The sequence below is a fragment of the Engraulis encrasicolus genome, chromosome 17 (genome assembly GCF_034702125.1).
Source record: "Engraulis encrasicolus isolate BLACKSEA-1 chromosome 17, IST_EnEncr_1.0, whole genome shotgun sequence".
In the NCBI taxonomy this organism is placed as follows: domain Eukaryota; kingdom Metazoa; phylum Chordata; class Actinopteri; order Clupeiformes; family Engraulidae; genus Engraulis; species Engraulis encrasicolus.
In genome coordinates this window covers 23,904,739-23,926,308 of record NC_085873.1, presented here as the reverse complement: position 1 = coordinate 23,926,308, position 21,570 = coordinate 23,904,739, and the positions used below count along the sequence as shown (strand labels likewise).

Below are 21,570 nucleotides of genomic sequence, written 5' to 3'. Positions count from 1 at the left end.
TGCTTTTCTTCTTCAGGATGGAAAAGCACACATCTGCCATTCACATTGCCGTCAGACCGTACAACACAGAGAGTTCCTATGCATACCACTAGACAGACGGCATTCTAAGCTTTCGAATGGTACCCCATATGCCCAAATTCACGAGGGTGGTGTGTACTAGAGCGTGGCTCGGGCCGTTTTTTTCTGTCCGAGCCCGGCCCTCAGCCGACAGAAAAGTGATCAACCCCGACCCGAGCCCGAGACTAATTAAAATGTTTGTGTCCGAACCCGTCCGAAGCCCGAGACCACTGTAATAACAACAGAACCTGTGCGCAAGCAATATTTTCTATGTGGCCTCCTTCATACTCAAAATAGCACGTGATAAATAGCCAGGATAGGCAACTAGGATGAGGCAATTTGCTGTAGCCTAATTTAGTTACGCACGCATAGTAAGTATAAACACACGCATACATGTGACAGCGCACCTTATGTTTCTTTCGGTTAGACCAGAGATGTTGGGTGCTGTGATCAAATGCATGGGAGGGGCGTGAGAGGATAAGAAAGGCGAAAACTAACGAATACGGTTTGGATGCAGTCAGCGCGGCTATGGACGCATTTGTTACGTTACTGTTAGTGCAAATAAATCCCGCGAGCCGGTGAAGATGCCACTCCTTGTCGTTAAGAAGGATGGGCTATAAGTTCACCCCGAAGAACAGTAGCCTGTTCGGCCCTCCAAGAGAATGTCATTTCCCCTGATGTCCATGCGGTCAATATAAAATCAGGAAAGGTTGCACTCGCATAGTTACAACTGTAGGCTACAGTAAAAGTGACAAGAATTAAGAACCTACGTGAAGGACATGAAATGTCACAGCGGACAAAGTAGTAACAGGAAACCTCTTCGCCCCTACCTTAGGCAACTCCACGTAGCGTGTGCGTCTTCTTTAATCCATATTATGCTCCTTGCTACCCCTTGCTGGAAATGTAATCCTTGGCGAGCAATGCAGTGACAAACTTCGTCATTTTATGTTCAACATTTAAGACAGCACAGAAGGCATGCTAAAACATGGCCTACACTAGGCCTACAACAAAAGACCACGCGTTCACTGACAACTGTATTTGGCGCTTATTAAGAAAGCAAGTTGACTCGGCATTCCTGCTCGGCTGACTGGGAGTGAGCGTCCATGTTGCCACTGGTAACTGGCGCGTGCATACAGCCAATAATAATCACTCGCACGAGTAGCCTACCAACATTTTCATTTATGCATATTCAATTACTTCTTTTAATCACAAAACTGCCGTTTGCATGAACTGAAACGTTTCCTCTGATTGCTTACAATTTTCACAATGTCTGTTTGGTTCAAGCCCGAGCCCGACCCGAGTCCGACAGATATTCTATTTTTTTGTCCGAGTCCGGCCCGGCCCGTCGGGTTCCGACCCGGCCCGTCGGGCTTCGGTCGGGTTGCCATGCTCTGGTGTGTACACAAACTTGCATCAAAATGTGTGTGGGGAAAATGGTTATCCTTTCTTCACTCGCGATATCGATTTGCGGGCGATCTATGCGCTTCGTGTAATGCGAGTGGGCGGGGCTACTGTCCATTTTCTGGGGGAGCACTTGGGGTAGCCAATCAGATTTCAGGGGGGTCAAATGCTACCCTAGCCACCCCTGTAGCTCCTCCCCTGTATGTGACTGCAGAGGAGGTGTGCAGCCCTCTTGCATGGTTAATAGTGGGGTGCCATGTCTACTTACCAGACTGCTTCTCTCACTCACTCACTCACTCACTCACTCACTCACTCACTCACTCACTCACTCACTCACTCACTCACTCACTCACTCACTCACTCACTCACACACACACACACACACACACACACACACACACACACACACACACACACACACACACACACACACACACACACACACACACACACACACACACACACACACACACACACACACACACACACACACACACACAGAATCTCATCCAGTAAGGATTCAAGGACACAAGGAGTTTTATTTGTCTCATGCACAGAATTTCTAAAAGTATAACCTGCAGTGAAATTAGAGTTGCCCACCTGTACTATGCATATAAAAATAGGTGTGTGAGTAAAACTAACAGGTATGGCCTTAAGTTTATAAGTTAACTGAACTTACTTTTTGACGTTTAACTGGCTGCAATGTTTTATAGGGTAAATACAGTATGCTAAAATGACCCCCGATGCCTCTTCATTCATTCAATCTGTGTTTTCTGGCTACAGGTGTGCGAATCAAACTGGGAACACTAATGATGGGCTAGACCCAAAACGTTCATTCAGCTCTTGTGTGTGACTCCTTTCTTCATTTTCTGGCTACAGGTGGGCGAAAAAATGTAGCTGAGGGACACCAAGAGGGCGGCCAAGAATCCTGACACCTCCAGACACATAGCAGGACCCAGCTGGGGGGAGGTGGTGGTGGTGGTGGTGGTGTTGGTGGTGGTGGTGGTGGTGGTGGTGTTGGTGGTGGTGGTAGGGGCCGCAGGCAGGGCCACGAAGAAGGGTCATCGCTGCTGCTTCTGGATTCTCGTCTGGCCTCTACAGTCTCAGTCTGGACCTCGGGCTCGGCCTCGTCCTCGTGTCAGCGTGAGCAATGTCCAAGAAGACGCCCGGGGGGAGCCGGTCCAAAGGGGAGCGGGGCGACGCCATGTCCGCCCTGCAGGCCGCCAACGAGGAGCTGAGAGCCAAACTCACCGACATCCAAATAGAACTGCAGCAGGAGAAGAGCAAGGTGAGCAGCCTGCATACATGACCCCATACATGACCCATACATGACCCAAACATGATCCATGCATACCTATACAGTACATGACCCATACATGACACATATATGACCCACACATACCTAGACATGACCCATACATGACCCACATGACCCATACATGCATATACATGACCCATACATGCTACACAGCCATGACCCATACATGCTATACAGCCATGACCCATACATGACACATACATGACCCAAACATGAACCAAACATGACCCAAACATGACCCATACATGCTATGCTGACTCATACATGCTATACATGACCCATACATGACCCATACATGACCCATACATGCTATACATGACCCATACATGACCCATACATGCTATGCTGACTCATACATGCAATACATGACCCATACATGACCCATACATGACCCATACATGCTATACATGACCCACACATGACCCATACATGACCCCACATGACTCACACATGACCCATACATGACCCATACATGACCCATACATGACCCATACATGCTATACATGACCCATACATGCTATACATGACCCATACATGACCCATACATGACCCCACATGACTCACACATGACCCATACATGTCCCATGCTGGACTGTGGGCTTTTATTAGACTTTATTCAAGTGCAAAGTAATCTCACTGGGATAATATCTTGCACCTGTCCAACTACAGAGGTGAGCAAAAGCATGTGTTTGAATTATTTGATTGTATTCAACTTATTTGTAGGGCTGTGTAGTACTCGAGATCTCAAGGCTGGTTTTTAATGGACGTGGACTTGTGTTGTTCTCTCATACTCCCATACAAGCTATACTGACCCACAAAGGAAAAGTGCAGTTTAAAAAGACCTTTAAAATGTTGGTATTAGGTTGGATATTGCCTTTTTTGTCACAAGATGAAAGAGGTGTTATGAAGACCATTTTCAATGTAAACTCAATTTTGACAAAGCATGTAGTTACTGTACTTTGCCATTGTACGGCAGTATACTGTGGGTTTTTATTTTACTTTATTCAACTTATGTGCAGGGCTGTGTTACTTGAGGTCTGTTTTTTTTAATGCATTTGTCTTGGAATCGCTAGGAGTTGGATGCTGACTTGTGTTGGTCTCAGCCACATAAGTTCAGCCAATTTCAACATGCAGTTGTAATGCTTACACTACCCTGGACTTGTCAGTACCTGAGATTTTTTTTCTTTTTCTGAGATCCTGGTCATTGTAATGAGGGCAGGTGTTTGTTTATATTTCAAAAAGCATCTTGATTTATTCCCAATAACATCCTAAAGTTTATGCAACATCAGTAGACAAGTAGCAAACAGTGATAGCTTTTGGGAAAATATTTGGAGTAGGCCTATGTTAAGAATCTGCCCCATTAGAATAGTTCAGATCTCGGAAAGGGCTGAGCCGAAAAATGCAGCATCACCGGGTACTGACAAGTCAAGGGTAGCGTGAGCAATACAAGAGCATATTGAAATTGGCAGAACTGCTCCTTTAATGTACTAAGTATTGTCTTGTAATAAAGAGAACGCGATACATTAACTTGAATAAAGGTCAAATCAAACCCGCATTAGTCTAACATTACAACTCAATATGTTGCTTTTACCACTGTATAGTCAAGGCCTTGGCAAGCGATGCATTTTTATTTGATTTTGCGCCAGAGAAATCATTAACGTTGTCTGTGGGTTGATGAATGAGTAACAGTAGGTTACCGTGGGTTAATTCTTGTCATTTGCTATTAACCCCCCCAGCCAGTGCCCCCATTTTGTTATGTACAGCTGTCTCGTTAAAAGGGCTGCCCCATTGCTTTACTGCGTTCAGCTGCCACGTAAGACATAGATTGTATAAATGATTAGGTTTGCCGCAGCTCAAAGTGGATTGCATATAGACGTTTCTGTCAGGGTAATGCCCCTAGTCATGGTCTTGGTTCGATGCCAGCTGCACCTTTTGACAGTGAAGGCAGTGCAGTAGTAGCGGACGGGGTTAATAATTCAGTCAGTCGCACCACCACAGTTGCTGCCCACCCACGGAAGATGAAGTAGGAGTGGGGGTGGGTGGGTGGGCAGAAGAGGAGGGCAACTCCAATCAGCTGCCAGCCCTGCTGTGACTGACACGGACAGTAGCCAATCAGCTCTCAGCCCTGCTGTGACTGACATGGACAGTGGCCAATCAGGTGTCAGCCCTAATGTGACTGATACGGACAGTACAGTGAACCTGCTGACCCTGCTGAGAACACAGGTCCGGACATCACTTAGGCTTGTTATGTTGGAATTCAGAGGTGTGTGTGTGCGTGTGTATGTGTATGTACGTGCGTGTGTGCGTATACAGATGTTCCCAAGATGCTGTGTGTGTGTGTGTGTGTGTGTGAGAGAGAGAGAGAGGGAGAGAGAGAGAGAGAGAGAGAGAGAGAGAGAGAGAGAGATTTCTGTCTAATTCACCGCAACAGTGAGGGAAACAAAATGTCCCCCTGTTTCGGAGAAAAAAAATGATGATGTCCACTGCGTTACGTAAAATTTGCTGAACTCATTTTTTTTACGGCAAACTTGTTTTGCATTCACATATTAATGAGTGACTCATTCAAGCTGCAGCTGACTCGTGAAGGTGATTGATTTACTTTAAAATGCTGCCTAGTAGGCCACTCAATTTGTTAATTGTCTTCATGGCTGACTGAACCCCATTACTGTTTCTGCTGCCAGAATGAAGTCTTCTGGTGGTGCCCTGTGTTCATACTACTGTACCCTTGTAGCGTGATTATCATTGACTTTCAAATCACGTTTCGAGACTTGGTCTGACCCCTTGCATAACGATTAACGTTTCCCAAACTGTATGGTTGTCCCACCTCCCTCGGTTTGGTACTGGCCGAGGCCAGAAAAGACTGTGCCAAAGTTTAAACCAAAAGTTTTCTCACAGTCCCAATAAAACGTCTCTGCTTAAACCACGTCACTGAGCTGCTCAAAGTGGATTGATTCCCGACAAAGGGGGTGGAGTTCCCGATTTTCCCAGAGCTCAGAAACGATATGTATATTGCTCCTGGCCTGACTAGAAGCAATGCCGAATGTGTTGCGTCATTAGGAGGGCGTGGCCTGGCTAGTACCCCTGAGCCATATGTGGCAAGGTGACTTCAGCTTTCATGGTGAATGACAAGTGGTCTGGAATTATGCTCTTCTCTTTGCTAGCGGACACAGTCTACTCATAATTAAGAGTGATCTGGAATTATGCGCCTCTCTTTGCTAGCGGACACATTCTGCTCATAATTAGAGATTTTTATTTTAATACATCGACCTGTAGACAATTCACTTTGCCTTTCTAATGAGTGTATTACCATTTGTCATTGACCGGACAGTACACTGTCTCATGCTGTCATCTGCATCAGTGCTACTTGTGAAAAAGTGAAGTGAAAGCCCAACTGGGCTGGTCATCGTGACACAGCACTCCACAGCACACACAAGTGTTCACTGCACACTGCACACAACGAAATTGCATTCATGCCTCACCTGTGCAAGGGGGCAGCTCCCAATGGCGCCCCAAGGGAGCAGTGCGGCGGGGCAGTACCATGCTCAGGGTACCTCAGTCATGGAGGAGGATGGGGGAGAGCACTGGTTAATTACTCCCCCCACCAACCTGGTGGGTTGGGAGTCGACCCGGCAACATTTGAGATGCAAGCCTGACGGCCTAACCGCTTACCCATGACTGCCCCATGGGAATGGGAAGCTATGACACAGTGTGTTTGTCAAAGCAAAGAAAGGGAAAAAAACAAGAATGAAAAAGCAAGAATGACAGTAAAGGAGGAGAGTGCTGTTCCTAGTGTTGGAAAAAATGAACACTACAGCTATCACCTACTGACAGGTGCCCGTCATAAAAAAAAAAAAACCTTTTAGAAATCTTTGAAAGCTGGCAATTTTCTCCCAGTGTGGCGATAATGAAGCTTGGTATAAAGCATGTTTGTATTCTCCAGGAGGCAACTTTTAGGGGGAATGTGTATCCTGCACTTTTCTCATCAAAGTAACTGGTGGCCGCACACTCAGTCGACTTGTGACTGACGTCGCCTGCAGGGAACACCTGGGGAAGGTGAGATAAAGGTGTTCATGCTCAAAATCAAGACCAAATTAGAACAAGTTTGGACTTAATGTAAAGTCATTAAAGTATTGATTAATGTCCAAAGCAAGAATCGTGTAGACGTTTGGGTTGGGGTGTGCGGCTTCTCTTGGGCACAGGTTAGGGGGTGCTTCAAGAAAAAAGGTGAAGAATCACTGATTTAGATGGCCTGGGGCTCCTAAGCTACAGACTTCTGTGATGCCCCCCAGAAAGCAAATTTACATAGACAGTGTCATAATTATGAGTTAGGAATTGAGGATAACATGTCTACTAACAATGCTCAACACAACAGATGACATTTTCAATATTTAATCGTGTCACAATACTGCAATTTTTCACTTTTGGCCAATCAGGGGCCCCCTGGCAGTTGGGGGGCCCTAGATTGCAGCCATATCTATATTGTATATTTATCCAGCCCTGGGGGTGTGCATGCTGTGACTCCACAGATGTTGCTGCATGGAGCTCTGCTCTTGGTGAAGGAGAAAGAGTGTATATGAATGGAGCTTTTGTGGCACGCAGGCAGATTGTTCGCTGTTCGCCTCTAAGCACCCGGTGTCTGCACGTGCCATTCGCCGTTGTTCAGCTTGAATAGACAATGATGCTCACACAACGACAATGATGCTCACACGACGACATGCGCCGGTGTTAATGAACTCTGTGCCATCCTCCGGGACCCTAGAGCTTGGTTCGAAGCACTGTGGTAGCTTATTTATTAGAAAGGTAATGAATTAGCACATGTATTTTTCACATTTTTAGTTTTTAATTTCACATAGATTTAATTCCACAAATATAGATTTTTACCGTGTTATAAATTAGTTGTTGTCAGAATTATTATTATTGATTTTTCTACGCCCTTATGTCATATGCCAATCTGTTTTTGTTTCATTTGACATATTCTAGGTATTCTCACGTGACTAGGCCTATCCTACAGAAAACAGTATCTTGATTGACACCTTTACCTGTGTTCAGGTTAGGTTGAATGGACAAGTTGCCTTTCGCATACGTGTACCCACCTAGGCTATATCAGGGCGTGTCTTTTTATTTGAAAAGTTTGGCACTGATGATGGTCTGAACAGGACCGAAAACGTTTTGCACTTCACTGGGTAGCACCTTCTTTATTACCTCCGCCAAGGAGGTTATGTGATCGCCTGGGTTTGTGTGTGGACTGTGTGTGTTCGTTCGCTGCTATTTCACGGACTGCCACAGGGTGCGCGAGGTGAATTGAGCACTGCGAATATCCCCTACTGCCGCACTCTCACGGCCTCACACAGGGTCGGTGTGTTTAGGGGGGAACGGATTGTCTTGCAACGTTTTGGATGCCAGCTGCCGTTAAAACCAGTTCTAAATAAGGTTTCTGCGATGAACAGTCAACACTGCACGCACTGCAAAGTAGAGCTCGTTTTAATGGAATTGCGTGCGCGAGGTTGCAACTGTTGCAACTCTGCTAGTCACGCCGAACAGATGCACGGGAGGCTCTTGGGCAAACAGTAAAGTCACTTTTAACCAGGCATACCCGCCAATGATGAAGTCAGTTTCTTTATTAGTTTTAAAAAACAGCCTATGTGGTGCACAGGGTGCAGACATTTTAAAAAGCAAGCTGGTGCCATTTCTGACTGACCAAGATGAAATCGCATGCACGCTTTGAGTTGACATCGCTTATGAGATGACAGCACATATATTTCCACTATCATCATGAGACATTGTCTTTAAGGGTTAGCGGGCCGCGGGAGACGTGCACCCACATTGCCCCATGATGAAGGAGAATGTGCCTTTTTTGCACACATCAATGCCAAAGTTCATCAATGCCAAATGCCCGCTGATGCATCACACTTCTCTGACAATCGTGAGCCCCGAAAGATGCGTATCTGACTATTTGATATTAAATAATCACAGGAGACTATGGGGCTTGCCTGTCCAGAGAACAGAAGCTTTGGCAGCTTGGATTGAAATAGCTTTGCGCCAAAGATATATCCACATTCGTGGGGGAAAACACTCGTCTTATAGGCCTGCGCTGATGTTACACAGAAGTTCTGAACAGGCCAGCGTTTAAGACTCAGTGCTTTTATGTTTCATTACGCTATTCATCTCGGTCCACGCACATGGATGTGCTTTCGTTTTAAGTTTAAGAACCATCATCCATTAATAACTGTACTCTATTATTAAGGCTTGCAAATGACAGAAGAACACTGCTATGAATGTGTCATTTTGACATTTTGATAGCAGGAGTATGCTGACAAAGGCTAGAATTGCAATCTAATTCTGACCTGCCTTGGAGGAGGTGTGGTCTCTGAGCACTTTTCTACACTCTAAGAAAATTTCCCTGCAAAATAACGGCAGTTACTGGCAATTATATTTACCTGTAATTCTACTGTTATTTCACACCAAAAATCAAATACAGCTCATTGCTGTTTAATGTATCACAGTATATAAAAAAAATTCAGCAGCAATTGAACTGTTAAATAACAGTACTCTACAGAACGTTCACAGTATTAGTATTGTTAAACTAAAAGTGCTCTACAATATTTATGCAGTAAATAACAGTAAAATAACAGTACATTTCAGTTAAAAAGTTGAATTGTACTGTGTGATGACAGGCAAATACTGGGTCATAGTTGTATTCATGAATATGGCCATGGCAACTTCCCACCCCACCCATCATTCTCCATAACTGTGGAACCCTGGTCTTTGTTACCACCCCACCCTCCCATCGTTCACCATGACTGGAGTGCCTTGAGCATGATACTATGGCGCTATGCTGTATTGAGAAAATGGTTTGCGGTGGTCCTTTGAAAGTGTGGGCATGAATACAATTTCAGAGTACGCAGTGCTATGTTACAATGATAGTGTGTGAGGTGGGCTTTTTACTGTATCTCTTGATGAGCCAATGATGAATATAGCATTGGTCAGTCTTTAAAAAAATATTTTGCACCAAGTAGCACAGCAAACAAGCAGCACTACAAGCTAGCTCTCAAAGCAATGCCTAATTTGCAGCAGGCACATTATATGCAACAATGCCACAAATGATGCCACATACAGCAAGCTTTCACAAAGAGGAAAGTGCGCAAGCATGTAAGCAAGCTTGTAGGCAAGCTTGTAGGCAAACAAGTGCTATGCTGTGCCATGCAGGCCAGCCAGCAGGCAGGCAAGCAACTGAAGTGTTGATAGTCCAGATTTATATACAGCTGCAAGAGTACCATGTGACCAGAGTCATCAGGCCCTTGGCAGGTGACGCCCGTAATTGAATAATGGCATAACAGCCCTACTCAGGTGAGGCCAGGCACTGATTAGCAGATTGGTTTAGATGGGGCTGCTTGTTGCAAGAGTGTTACAAGTTCTTAAAATGTTTCAGCCATTCACACTTTCATCACTATCAAAATGCATGTGCTACTCACACTTTGCTGCATCAAGCACTTTTTAAGTATTGTAGTTTCCTTAGAAATTGTTTCATCATGCTTGATAGTATCAGATAATCTTTAACCAGTCAGAATGACTTCAGTTCTTCAGGTGGTATTGAAGTTTGATGGTGATCACGGACAAGTGGAGGATGAATTGGTTTCAATGGTGCTGCCTAAAATAACTTGTTATTTTCTAGAGATGCACCAGATCCGGTTCCGGTTCCGGATCCGTCAGGATACTAGAGTTTTTCACAGGATCCGGGTCCGGCAGGATCTTAAGCAGTGGATCCGGTATCCGGCATGTTACCTAAAAATCAGGGTCTGGTGCATGTCTAGCCTAGGCTTTTCAGTCTTTCACAACCCCAATCACTGCATGGAGTGAAATCCCTTTGGAAGCGGCTATTGCAGGCAGTGTGGCAATAAGCCAATGAGTCTAAAAAATAGTTTGGGCCAACGTAATAAAAAGGGCCCACGTGTGCGAGTAGACTATATGTTTCAACCCTTTTGTAGGATCCGGTATCCGGTTCCGGATCCGGCAGGATCTTAAGCAGTGGATCTGGTATCCGGCAGGATCCTAAAAATCAGGATCTGGTGCATCTCTAGTTTTTTCCACAACGGCGAATACTGCTATTGTGCAGTACTTACTGTTTATGCTCAATATGTGACTCAAAGTAATATTTTCACAGTAGTTGTCTGTTTTTTCGAAAAACAGTAGAATGCTGTTGCAGAATTGCCGTAAATAAACAGCTATTTGTTACAGTGTAGTTTTCCTTATGCATTCAGTGGTGTGCGAGTTCCTCCTTGCTGCTTCATTGTTGTCAGAATGGCAATGACCGAGTCGTAGTGCGTCGTTATACTCAAGGCCCTGTGTTATGTTATAGTAGGACTACAGTAGTTCTATGGACCATTCTGCTGGTGGTATGGCGTGCATTATGGATATACAAGACAGAACAGAGAAGTTAACGGTTTAATCATATTAGTGGTGGTGGTACCCAGTATGACCTTACCGTGAGTAATGGGAATATGATGATTCCAGGTCAGACCGTGAGCCTATAATCACTTCAGCAGGGCATGCAGACGTTCCTTCCTCCTTCCTGCTTGGTTGCCATGGCTACCCTGCCTCTGTTTATGTCAACTCACAAGCGACAACAATTACAACTTGCTGCAGTAACAGCAGTAGGTTTATGAATATTTGTATTTTTTTTCCCCGAATTATGTATGATTTCAATTTGATACGTTTTTGACATTCAAATGAAAAAGGTAATATAGTGTCCGCATAATTGTTTCTAATAGATTTGTCTCCCAGTTTCAAAACCCAAAGTATAATTCAGTCTTTCAATGTTGCATGACATCTTTATGACATGCAGAAGGGGATTTATTATGGAGTCGTCGGATTTTCCAGCTTTCATCCAAATGCAATTTTATGCCTACGGATATATGTGAAACTGTGTGTGTGTGTGTGTGTGTGTGTGTGTGGCATGCTGCCGATCCAAATTAATGTAACGGATGAATTGGTCACTCATGGGAGACTCATGGGAAGCCTGTGGCCCCTGGCTCTCTCTCTCTCTCTCTCTCTCTCTCTCTATCTCTCTCTCTCTCTCTCTCTCTCTCTCTCTCTCTCTCTCTCTCTCTCTCTCTCTCTCTCTCTCTCTCTCTCTCTCTCTCTCTCTCTCTCTCTCTCTCTCTCTCTCTCTCCATTAATCACTGCCTTGGGGATAATTGGGGGTGGCATATACAGACTGAATTTATCATTGTTGATTATAGATCTATTTTCATCATAGATACATTTTACATTTCTGAAAAAAATACAGAGGACATGACCTCTGTGTCTTCAATGGTTGTTACGGCCATGCGTGTCTGGTATGGTCACTTCGTGTTCAGGTGCCTCTGTTGTTGCAGCCGGTCCCCATCTGTCCTCCTCCCACAGCAGTCTGCATCAGACATTGTCATTGTCATTGTCCCATACAGTAGTTGTCATGCAGGACCACTGTGCACTAAGCCTCATGTGACCGTGTGGTGTGTACTCGCCATACTGCTCGTATGTTGCCTGTCTGGGATTTCTGCACAGTCATGCTGGAGTGGCATGCAGACTGCAATGGAGCAGCGCGCTGGAACACTGACCCAAAAAAAGATGGAAAGAGTGAGAGATGAGTGTGCTTCATCAGGGATAAAAATAGACGTGCCCCGAAGACAAAGAGTCCCATCCACGCCCATTCATGAGAGCACACCGCCCACACATCCATAACAAGCATGCACGCGCACACGCACACACACACACATGCACGCACACGCACACGTAGACACACACACTAATCCCTCACTCTAATGGCAGTGAGGCAGTAAACAGTTAAGATCTCCCCACCCTGCCATGAATCCAGCCGGTGTTTCTGTTTTAGATGCTGCTGCAGGCGTTACGTATCACTCTCTCTGTTAAAGTAGGACAGTGGTGACTGTGGATGTGTGACCCCAGTCAACCCAGGAAAGATAGGGCCTGGCACACTAGCAGCAGCCTATAAATAACTCTCTCTGGCATTGTGCACCCACATTAATACAGTACATTGTATTGAACTGCTGTTAACCCTTAGAGGAGTACCATCACAAATATGTGATTAGAATTTTGCCCAAATTTTGAGTTCTCATTATGATGTCATAAGGACTTAGCAAGATTTTTAACACAGACTTCTCTGGGAGCTGTAGAGTGTTCAAGTAAAATTTTAGAAGAACCTGGGAAATGTCCTTACTCCTCAAAAGGTCAATATCAGGGACGTGCGCTCAGATACGGCAGCATGCATTTTCATGTTACTACTTCATCACAGTAGGGACAGGTTATTGTCAAAAAAGATTATGAAAACAGTATAGTGAATTTCATTTCATTTACTTAATAATGAAGTAATATTTACTAGCATGATAAAAGTACAGTAACTGTTGAAGCCAAAAATGTCTCTATATTTCTGGAAATTCAAAATGCCGAACAATGGAGAATATCCCCCTTCTCATGTATGAAAAGTGTGATTTTCCCTGTCATAATGAATACTTAGAATTTGATGGTGGTGGTAAGTATTAGACAGTGCACTTTTAACTGTCCCCCACGTATGGCTTTGGCCATGTCTCGAGCATATAAGGAACCATACTGTTATGCCCGACTGTTATGTTTCTCTCCAGTTTCTCTCTCCCACTGCTTCCCCGTCACTATCTTCATTGTCCTGTCTCAACTAAAGGCATAAAAAAAGAATCTTCAGCTAAATGTATTGTAATGTAATGTCTTGCAGGTGAGCAAGCTGGAGCGTGAGAAGACGCAGGAGGTGCGTCATGAGCAGAACAAGTCGACGGTGGTGGTGACGGAGCTACGGGCCAAGCTGCACGAGGAGAAGCTGAAGGAGCTGCACAGCGTCCGCGAGACCCTGCTGAGGCAGCACGAACAGGAGCTCATGAGGGTCATCAAGATCAAGGACGGAGAGATACAGCGGCTACAGGTACTGCTTTATGTCACTTAACAATCACCATGTCATTACGGCACATTACACCACTATACAAATATCAAGATCAAAGACGGAGAGATACAGCAGCTACAGGTGCGCTTTATGTCACTTAACAATCACCATGTCATTACGGCACATTACACCACTATACAAATATAAAGATCAAAGACGGAGAGATACGGCAGCTACAGGTGCGCTTTGTGTCACTTTACAAGCATCATGTCATTACAGGTACGTCACATGCATCATTATGTCACATTATAGAGAGATATAGCGGCTACAGGTGCGCTTTATGTCACTTTACAAGCCTCATGTCATTATGTCACATTACTCCACTGTACAAATATCAAGGTCAAATACGGAGAGATACAGTGGCTACAGGTGCACATCATCTCACTTTAAAAGCATCATGTCATTACGTATGTCACATTACGCCACTGTACAAATATCATGATCAAAGAAGGAGAGATACAGCGGCTACAGGTGCGCTTTATGTCACTTTACAAGTATCATGTCACTACGGCACATGCATCATTATGTCACATTACGCCACTGTACAAATATCAAGATCAGATACGGAGAGATACAGCAGCTACAGGTGTGTTTTATGTTACTTTACAAGCGTCATGTCATTATGTCACATTCATCATTATGTCACATTATGGAGAGATACAGTGGCAACAGGTGCGCTTTATGTCACTTTACAAGCATCATGTCATTATGTCACATGCATCATTATGTCACATTCCGCCACTGTACAAATATCAAGATCAAAGACGGAGAGATACAGCAGCTACAGGTGTGCTTTATGTCACTTTACAAGCATCATTTCATTATGTCACATTCATCATTATGTCACATTATGGAGAGATACAGCGGCTACAAGTGCACTTTATGTCACTTTACAAGCATCATGTCATTATGTCACATTCATCATTATGTCACATTACATCACAGTACAAACATCAATGATGGAGAGATACAGCGTCTACAGGTGCGATATGGTGCTTTTATGTCACTATACAAGCATCATAAGCATCATTATGTCACATTCATCATTAAGTCACAATACATCAAGATCAACGACTTGGGGATCCAGCAGCTACAGGTGTGTTTTGGTGATCCCCTCTCACTTTATATGTCACTTTACAAATGTCATATTATTGTGTCACATTCTTCAATATGTCACCTCATATCACTGTATAAACATCAAGATCAAGGACAGAGAGAAACAGTGGCTACATGTGCGTTTTATGTAAGTTTACAAGCATCATTTTATTATGTCACAGCCATCATTATGTACATCAAGGTATAAACATCAAGGACGGAGGGATACAGAGGCTATAGGTGCGCTCTGATGCTCCCCTCTCCCTTTTCATTCCACTTTACAAGCGTCATGTCATTATTCTTCATTATGTCACATTCTTCATTATGTCACATTTATCCTTGTCACATTGCATCACTATCAAGATTAAGGACCGAGAGATACAGCGGCTACAGGTGCGTTGTTGTGGTGATCCCTTTTTATGTCACGGTAAAACTGTACTTGACGCCGCCGTCATACATATGAGACGACGGTGTGATAATCAAGTCAAGTCAAGTCGGTTTTATTGTCAATTTCTTTACATGCGCTGGTCATACAAAGAATCGAAATTACGTATCTTACTTTCCCATGCAGACATAGACATAGACTCTAGACATAGACTCTAGACTCTAGACTAGACATAGACTAATAGTGTCATAACACAGTCATGGACGAACCTTATAAATGACTGTAGTTCATTTCATTGTACTCTTTTCAATAAAAGACACAATATATTCTCCTATTTTGCAATATCACCAGGGACTGGTGGGGGCGCTGCGTGACGGGCCACCGGACAAGCTGCGCCTGGCCCTGGTGGCGGAGGTGCGCGAGGAGGCGCGTCGAAACTTCGAGGGGGAGCGCGGGCGTCTGCAGCAGGAGATCGTGGAGCTGAAGGGGGCCAAGCGGCAGATGGAGGAGGCGCTTAGCACCGCCCTGCAGGCCGACAAGACCAAAGCAGCCGAGATACGCAGCGTCTACCACCTCCACCAGGAGGAGATCTCACGCATCAAGAGGGAGTGCGAAAAGGAGATACGACGACTGGTACGTGATTGGTTTCTTTTTTAAAAGATATATTAGAACTTTTGTCATACAATTGGAGATCAGACGCATGCGAGGGAGTGCGAGGAGATACGACGGCTGGTACGTACGCCACTGATTACTTTTTTTTTAAAAGGTATCTCTCTCCCAATAATAGAGTCCTTAAAAAGAAAGAATGTATTTAGACTTTTTGGCATACAATTGGAGATCAGCCGAATCAAGAGGGAGTGCGAGAAGGAGATACGACGACAGGTACATTATTGGTTTCTGTACTCAATGGCAGATTGCATTTCATAAATTATTGTTGAAACGTTAGTCCCTTTATGCTCCTGATAACAAAAAAGAAAAGAATTGCACTTGTGTTGCTCTGGCTTTTTCCAAGAACTTTTGTCCTTCTCCCATTGATGCTCCAGAGGAGAACACAGATGTGTGAATTATTCCTTTGTTGTTAAAATATGGTTATTTGCATCTAACAGACTAAACAAAAGCTGTTTTATGGACTCTTAATTAGAGATGTCCGATAATATCGGCCCACAGATATTATCGGCCCGATAATAGCATAAAATGTAATATCGGTCAATATCGGTATCAGATTTTTGACTTATCAAAACCGATATAATAATGCTTGAATTACTGTGCACTTTTCTCCTTAATTATTTTTCTATTTTGCACAGGCGATGTTAATGTTTGGAAAGCTTTGTTGCATTAGAGAATGCATCTACTGGGGCATTACAATAAAATTAAGCATATTTTGTTCCACAACAGGAGATGTATAATGTTACCTAAAATTTGTTATGAGGAAAAATAACCCACATATATCGGCATCGGTATCGGCCGATATCGGAATCGAAAATTGAGAGTTGGACAATATCGGCATATCGGATATCGTCAAAAAAGCCAATATCGGACATCTCTACTCTTAATCTGACTGTGTTGATACTGTTGGGATCCACTCATTCGTTTGGGATTTTGCTTTATTAGAGAACAGCGTAGCTGATGATACACAGTAATTAACCTGCTTTAGATACTTCCTAATGAGGCAGCAGGAGGCTTGCTTTTGGTCTTGTCCATGCTCACTAATTTGATGTCTCAGTTTGTGTATGGGCCTAATTAAGTGCACATTAATACGATAGGATCAACAGAATTACTGAGGTGGAGATGGAGGACGTATTCACTGGAATTACAAAATGCCTCAATGTTGAAAAGAGAGAAAAGGGACAAGGCCATTTTTCTGTCTCTGGCTTCTACTTCTTTACATCATCTATATTATTTAACATCCTCACACGGTTTTTAAAACTACTGGCAAAATGTGGGTCAGCACGATTGGGAAAATAGCTTTGGGAAAAGAGTTTGAAGCCGCGTCTTGTTTTTTTATTTGATTTGTTGTGGGTTTTTTAAAAACATTTTTCAGACTATAGCATGAAATGAGTTGTCTCGTACAGTACCACTCCATTGTCATAGCTGAAGGTTGGATGAAACCAATGGTTGGCGTTTAAACTTAGGCCAACAGTCCACCCCAACAACGTGCTACACAGATTCAAACGGAGCAGGCTTGGAGGTACACACAGATAGAGAGAGCATTATGATCGATGGGTACTTGTGTGCTTTTGGATCATTTCTGATGATGCAGTACTGGAGCAGCTGAAAATATGTCCTGTCACCAGAGTTCATTTAGTTTACGCTATTTTTCTGGTTTTAAAAAAAACACTTACTGGTACTGTTATACGCCACCTGTGATAGGGTTTTGGATGTGCCTCTTCTATTCCTTTCAGACAAGCAGACAGAAAACAATATGTTGATCGAATTACTATTGATTAGAAAAAAAATGATGTAATGCATTGATGTAATCAATTTATATACATGATTTATTGGGAACAGGTATTCTGCAGAGAATTCCAGGTAGATTTTCCTGTTTACTTGCCTTTCCCCTCTATGTTCCCAAATGAACCGTTATACTGTTGAAGCAAATTTTGAGAAAAAATGCATTTCATGATGGATTGAGCACCGGCCTTGCCTGAGATTTAATGTAGGGCTCCCGTGTCTGTCGCAGGCCTCCTCTGGGACAGCGTAGCCTACACTCCTAAATCTATGTGGGCTCCTCCCCATCGAAAATCCCCCCTTGTCTGTGAATGATTGAAATTTGCAGAGGCTTTGCCAGGATTTTCTTTTTTCTTATTTTTAAACACCAACAACCACAGTGCTTAGTCATTGTGGTAATACAGTACTGTAAGTTGATGATATTTTCTTTCGCCATAACTTTTTGGTACCATGTCATTAATATCATCACACTGTTTTCAATTATCGTGTGTAATTAGAATCTATTGCTCTAATAATTAGGCTCATTTAATTAGACAATATCACCCAGGGTTTCTGTTTTTATCATTGCTTTTTTATCTCCCTTGCCTTAAATCAATTTCATCCATTTCATAATCCATTATTGAGACTTTAATATTATATTTAATATAATATATTACTGAAATGAGCCAATGAGCAAACAGCAGGTGGCTCAGGCAACATAGTGAGGCGGTGAGAGAAGGGGTGGTCCTGTGTTATAGTAATGTATTAAGGAATCACACTATGACATTGACCTTGTGAACACGTGCTACACATTAGCACAACCTTCAACACGTTATAGGCTTCACTGTCGTTCATGTGTGAACTAGAACGCTGAGTCAGCTACTGTATAGCTGCTACATCCCAATGGGCACACACACACACACACAAACACACACACACACTACAGTATGTGACCCATTTTGCAGCGATAGAGACAAGAGACTTCTAAAGTCTTTGATGTATTTCCTATTTAGTTCTCAATCTGTTTTGAAGTAGCAGGGACCCAATTGTGGCTATACAGTAGTAGCCTGTCGACGCCATCCTATGCACTTTGGCTCCGCACATCGTCTGGCAAAAGCCTCGAGCTCGGTTCTCTCAGTGGTTAGCCAATCAGCAAACAGTTGATAGTGGTGACGCAAAACTCACCATCGAAGTACGTTACTGATTGGTTAAGGTAACTATATGCTTTTGCGACCCTGTGTCGTAACAGCCATGCTAATAAAGCACAATATGGGTTTTAGTTTGAATTCGGAACTCCAATGAATTTAAATGACCTTTATTTGATATGACAGTTTGAGATGGTGACAGAAAGGCAGTGGGAGAGAGAGATGGGGGAGGATCAGGAAATGACCTCAGGCCAGAATTGAACCCGGGTGCCCAGCGTGAAGTATGTGTGAAGTTAGCAGATATGGCGGTTGGAATTTGAATAGCCTACCTTAGTTTGCACTGCTCAGGGAACTATGGGGGTCCATACAACGCTCTGAGGACCTAATTAGATGAAAAGTTTATTGTAGTTGATTGGAGCATTTGAGCAATTCCTGCTGACCACGACAGAAAAGACGCATTATAAATAGTGTACTCCAACCCCATAACATTGCTCAGAGGAGAGCTACTATATGGCTCTGGCCCTTCATTAACACAACAAATTGGGATGGCACAGAATTTCTGCCTGCAATTATGTCCAATAACCAATCCAAGCATCTAGCGTATCTATACACACTAGATTAACTGGGTTGTTTCTCATTCATTCAGTGTGTGTTTGCACATTTCCCAGCGCTGGGCAGCTATGGTTGTACAATTGATTAGTCTAATATAATACGCTCTGCACTTCTCTGGGCCAGCTCTGTAGATAATAACCATGTAGGGTAAAGATGATGACACTTGCCTGAAATACCCAGAAATACAAACCCCTCTACTGAAATATCCCTGCACAAACCTGCCTTTGTAGCAGGGCTGGACTGGGACAAAAACAGCTGGGCATTTTCAGCCAAGACTGGTCTGCCAGGCATTGAAAGACACATTGAAACCTGTGACAATGCTTGTAGTCATCTATTACGAGCTATTTTGACCACAGCAAGGAAAATTGATATTTAAATCTGACTCAGACAGGTCAGCTGTAGTGGCCTGAGGACTGATACCACTAAATTGAGAGGAGGAGCAGGCCAAAATCATCAGCAGTCCACCAGGCAAATACCCTATATGACTTATGCCCAATACAGCTATGCTTTGTGGACACAACTGTACTGGAATACAGTGCAATGGCATGTGTGCTGCCTCTAGCAGCCAATGTTTTCCCTTTGCTATTGAATGCAAAGCCTTCCTTAATGCAACAGTTTTTTCTCTCTCAACCAATGAACTAAAAAACTGTATTAGGTGCTTTGCATAGCAATTAGGTATCATAATAATAGCAGTGAAATGACTCATTGACTGCAAACACTGGCTCTATCCAGATAGGCTGACTGAAAGCAAGGAAATTGGAGAAAGGATGTCTGCGCTTCAGCCTCTGTGGTGCTCACAGCAGAATCTAAAGAATCAAGACAGACTGGGCTACTTTTCAGTGACCCAGGATTGATAAATTGATTGGTAGTGGCTATTTGTATTTAATTTTTTTTATTATTTTTCCCTTCCCTGTTTCCTTTCATTTACATTTGTTAAATTTGTGAAGCACATTGAGTTGCACCTGTGTATGAAATGCGCTATATAAATAAACTTGGCTTGCCTTGCCTTGCCTAAATATGGCCTTGTCGTGGCCAACCGGTAGGGCACTCGCCTGCCATGCGGCTGACCCGGGTTCGATTCCCGGCCTGGGATGTCCTCCCCATCTCTCTCCCAATTCGCTTCCTCTCCACCTCTCACACTGTCCTATCAAAATAAAGTTGAAAAAGACCAAAAAGAAATCTTTAAGACATGGTAATTACTGTTTTGGTGACAATAAGGTTATAATAGAAGCCCTGCATGTGGGGTTATCTATCGGAACACTGAAAGCATTGTTGTGGATGAACATGCAGTCAGTGGCCTATTTGTTGTCGGTGAGCATATGCCAGTGGCTGGTTGGTGCTCTCTATGCCCTGTTCCCAACACAGGGAGTGTTGGATCAGATACGGGAGAGGTGTGTGTGTGTGTGTGTGTGTGTGTGTGTGTGTGTGTGTGTGTGTGTGTGTGTGTGTGTGTGTGTGTGTGTGTGTGTGTGTGTGTGTGTGTGTGTGTGTGTGTGTGTGTGTGTGTGTGTGTGTGTGTGTGTGTGTGTGTGTGTGTGCGTGTTTGTGTGTGTGTGCGTGTTTGTGTGTGTGTGTGTGTCTGAGGGATGCTGCAGTCTGCCAAATGTGTGTGTGTGTGGTCCACAGGGAATGTAAAACACTCCTGTGACTGCAGCAAAAGCCAAAGAGCCCCTACAGCCAGCCTCTCACACGTAAACAACAACAAAATAGATACTATTCTCTGAATATATTCTATGTCTCTCTCTGTCTGGTTCTGTCTCTATCTCTCTCTCTCTCTCTCTCTCTCTCTCTCTCTCACACACACACACACACACACACACACACACACACACACACACACACACACACACACACACACACACACACACACACACACACACACACACACACACACACACACACACACATTAGCTGTTCATTTATGTGGTTTCATGAAGAATCCTACACACACACACATACACACACACACACACACACACACACACACACACACACACACACACACACACACACATGCATCCACGCACGCATGTACGCACGCATGCATGCACACCAATATGTACTGTGTATAACCCTGCACAAACTGCTTTTATTTGGCAGCACCCCCCCTCCCCCCACTACTCTCTCTCACACACACACACACACACACACACACACACACACA

General features: G+C 43.8%; 1 protein-coding gene across 1 annotated transcript in view; it reads left to right on the top strand.

The window, feature by feature from the left end:
• The first annotated feature begins 2,523 nt into the window (after nt 1–2,523).
• The window catches only part of jakmip3 (Janus kinase and microtubule interacting protein 3), an 85,601-nt gene continuing 66,554 nt past the window's right edge, over nt 2,524–21,570 (top strand). Inside the window, exons 1-3 of the mRNA XM_063222008.1 lie at nt 2,524–2,746; nt 13,521–13,724; nt 15,574–15,855. Coding sequence (XP_063078078.1) covers nt 2,609–2,746; nt 13,521–13,724; nt 15,574–15,855 — 624 coding nt within the window. The 5' untranslated portion in view covers nt 2,524–2,608. The remainder of the gene's footprint in view (nt 2,747–13,520; nt 13,725–15,573; nt 15,856–21,570) is intronic.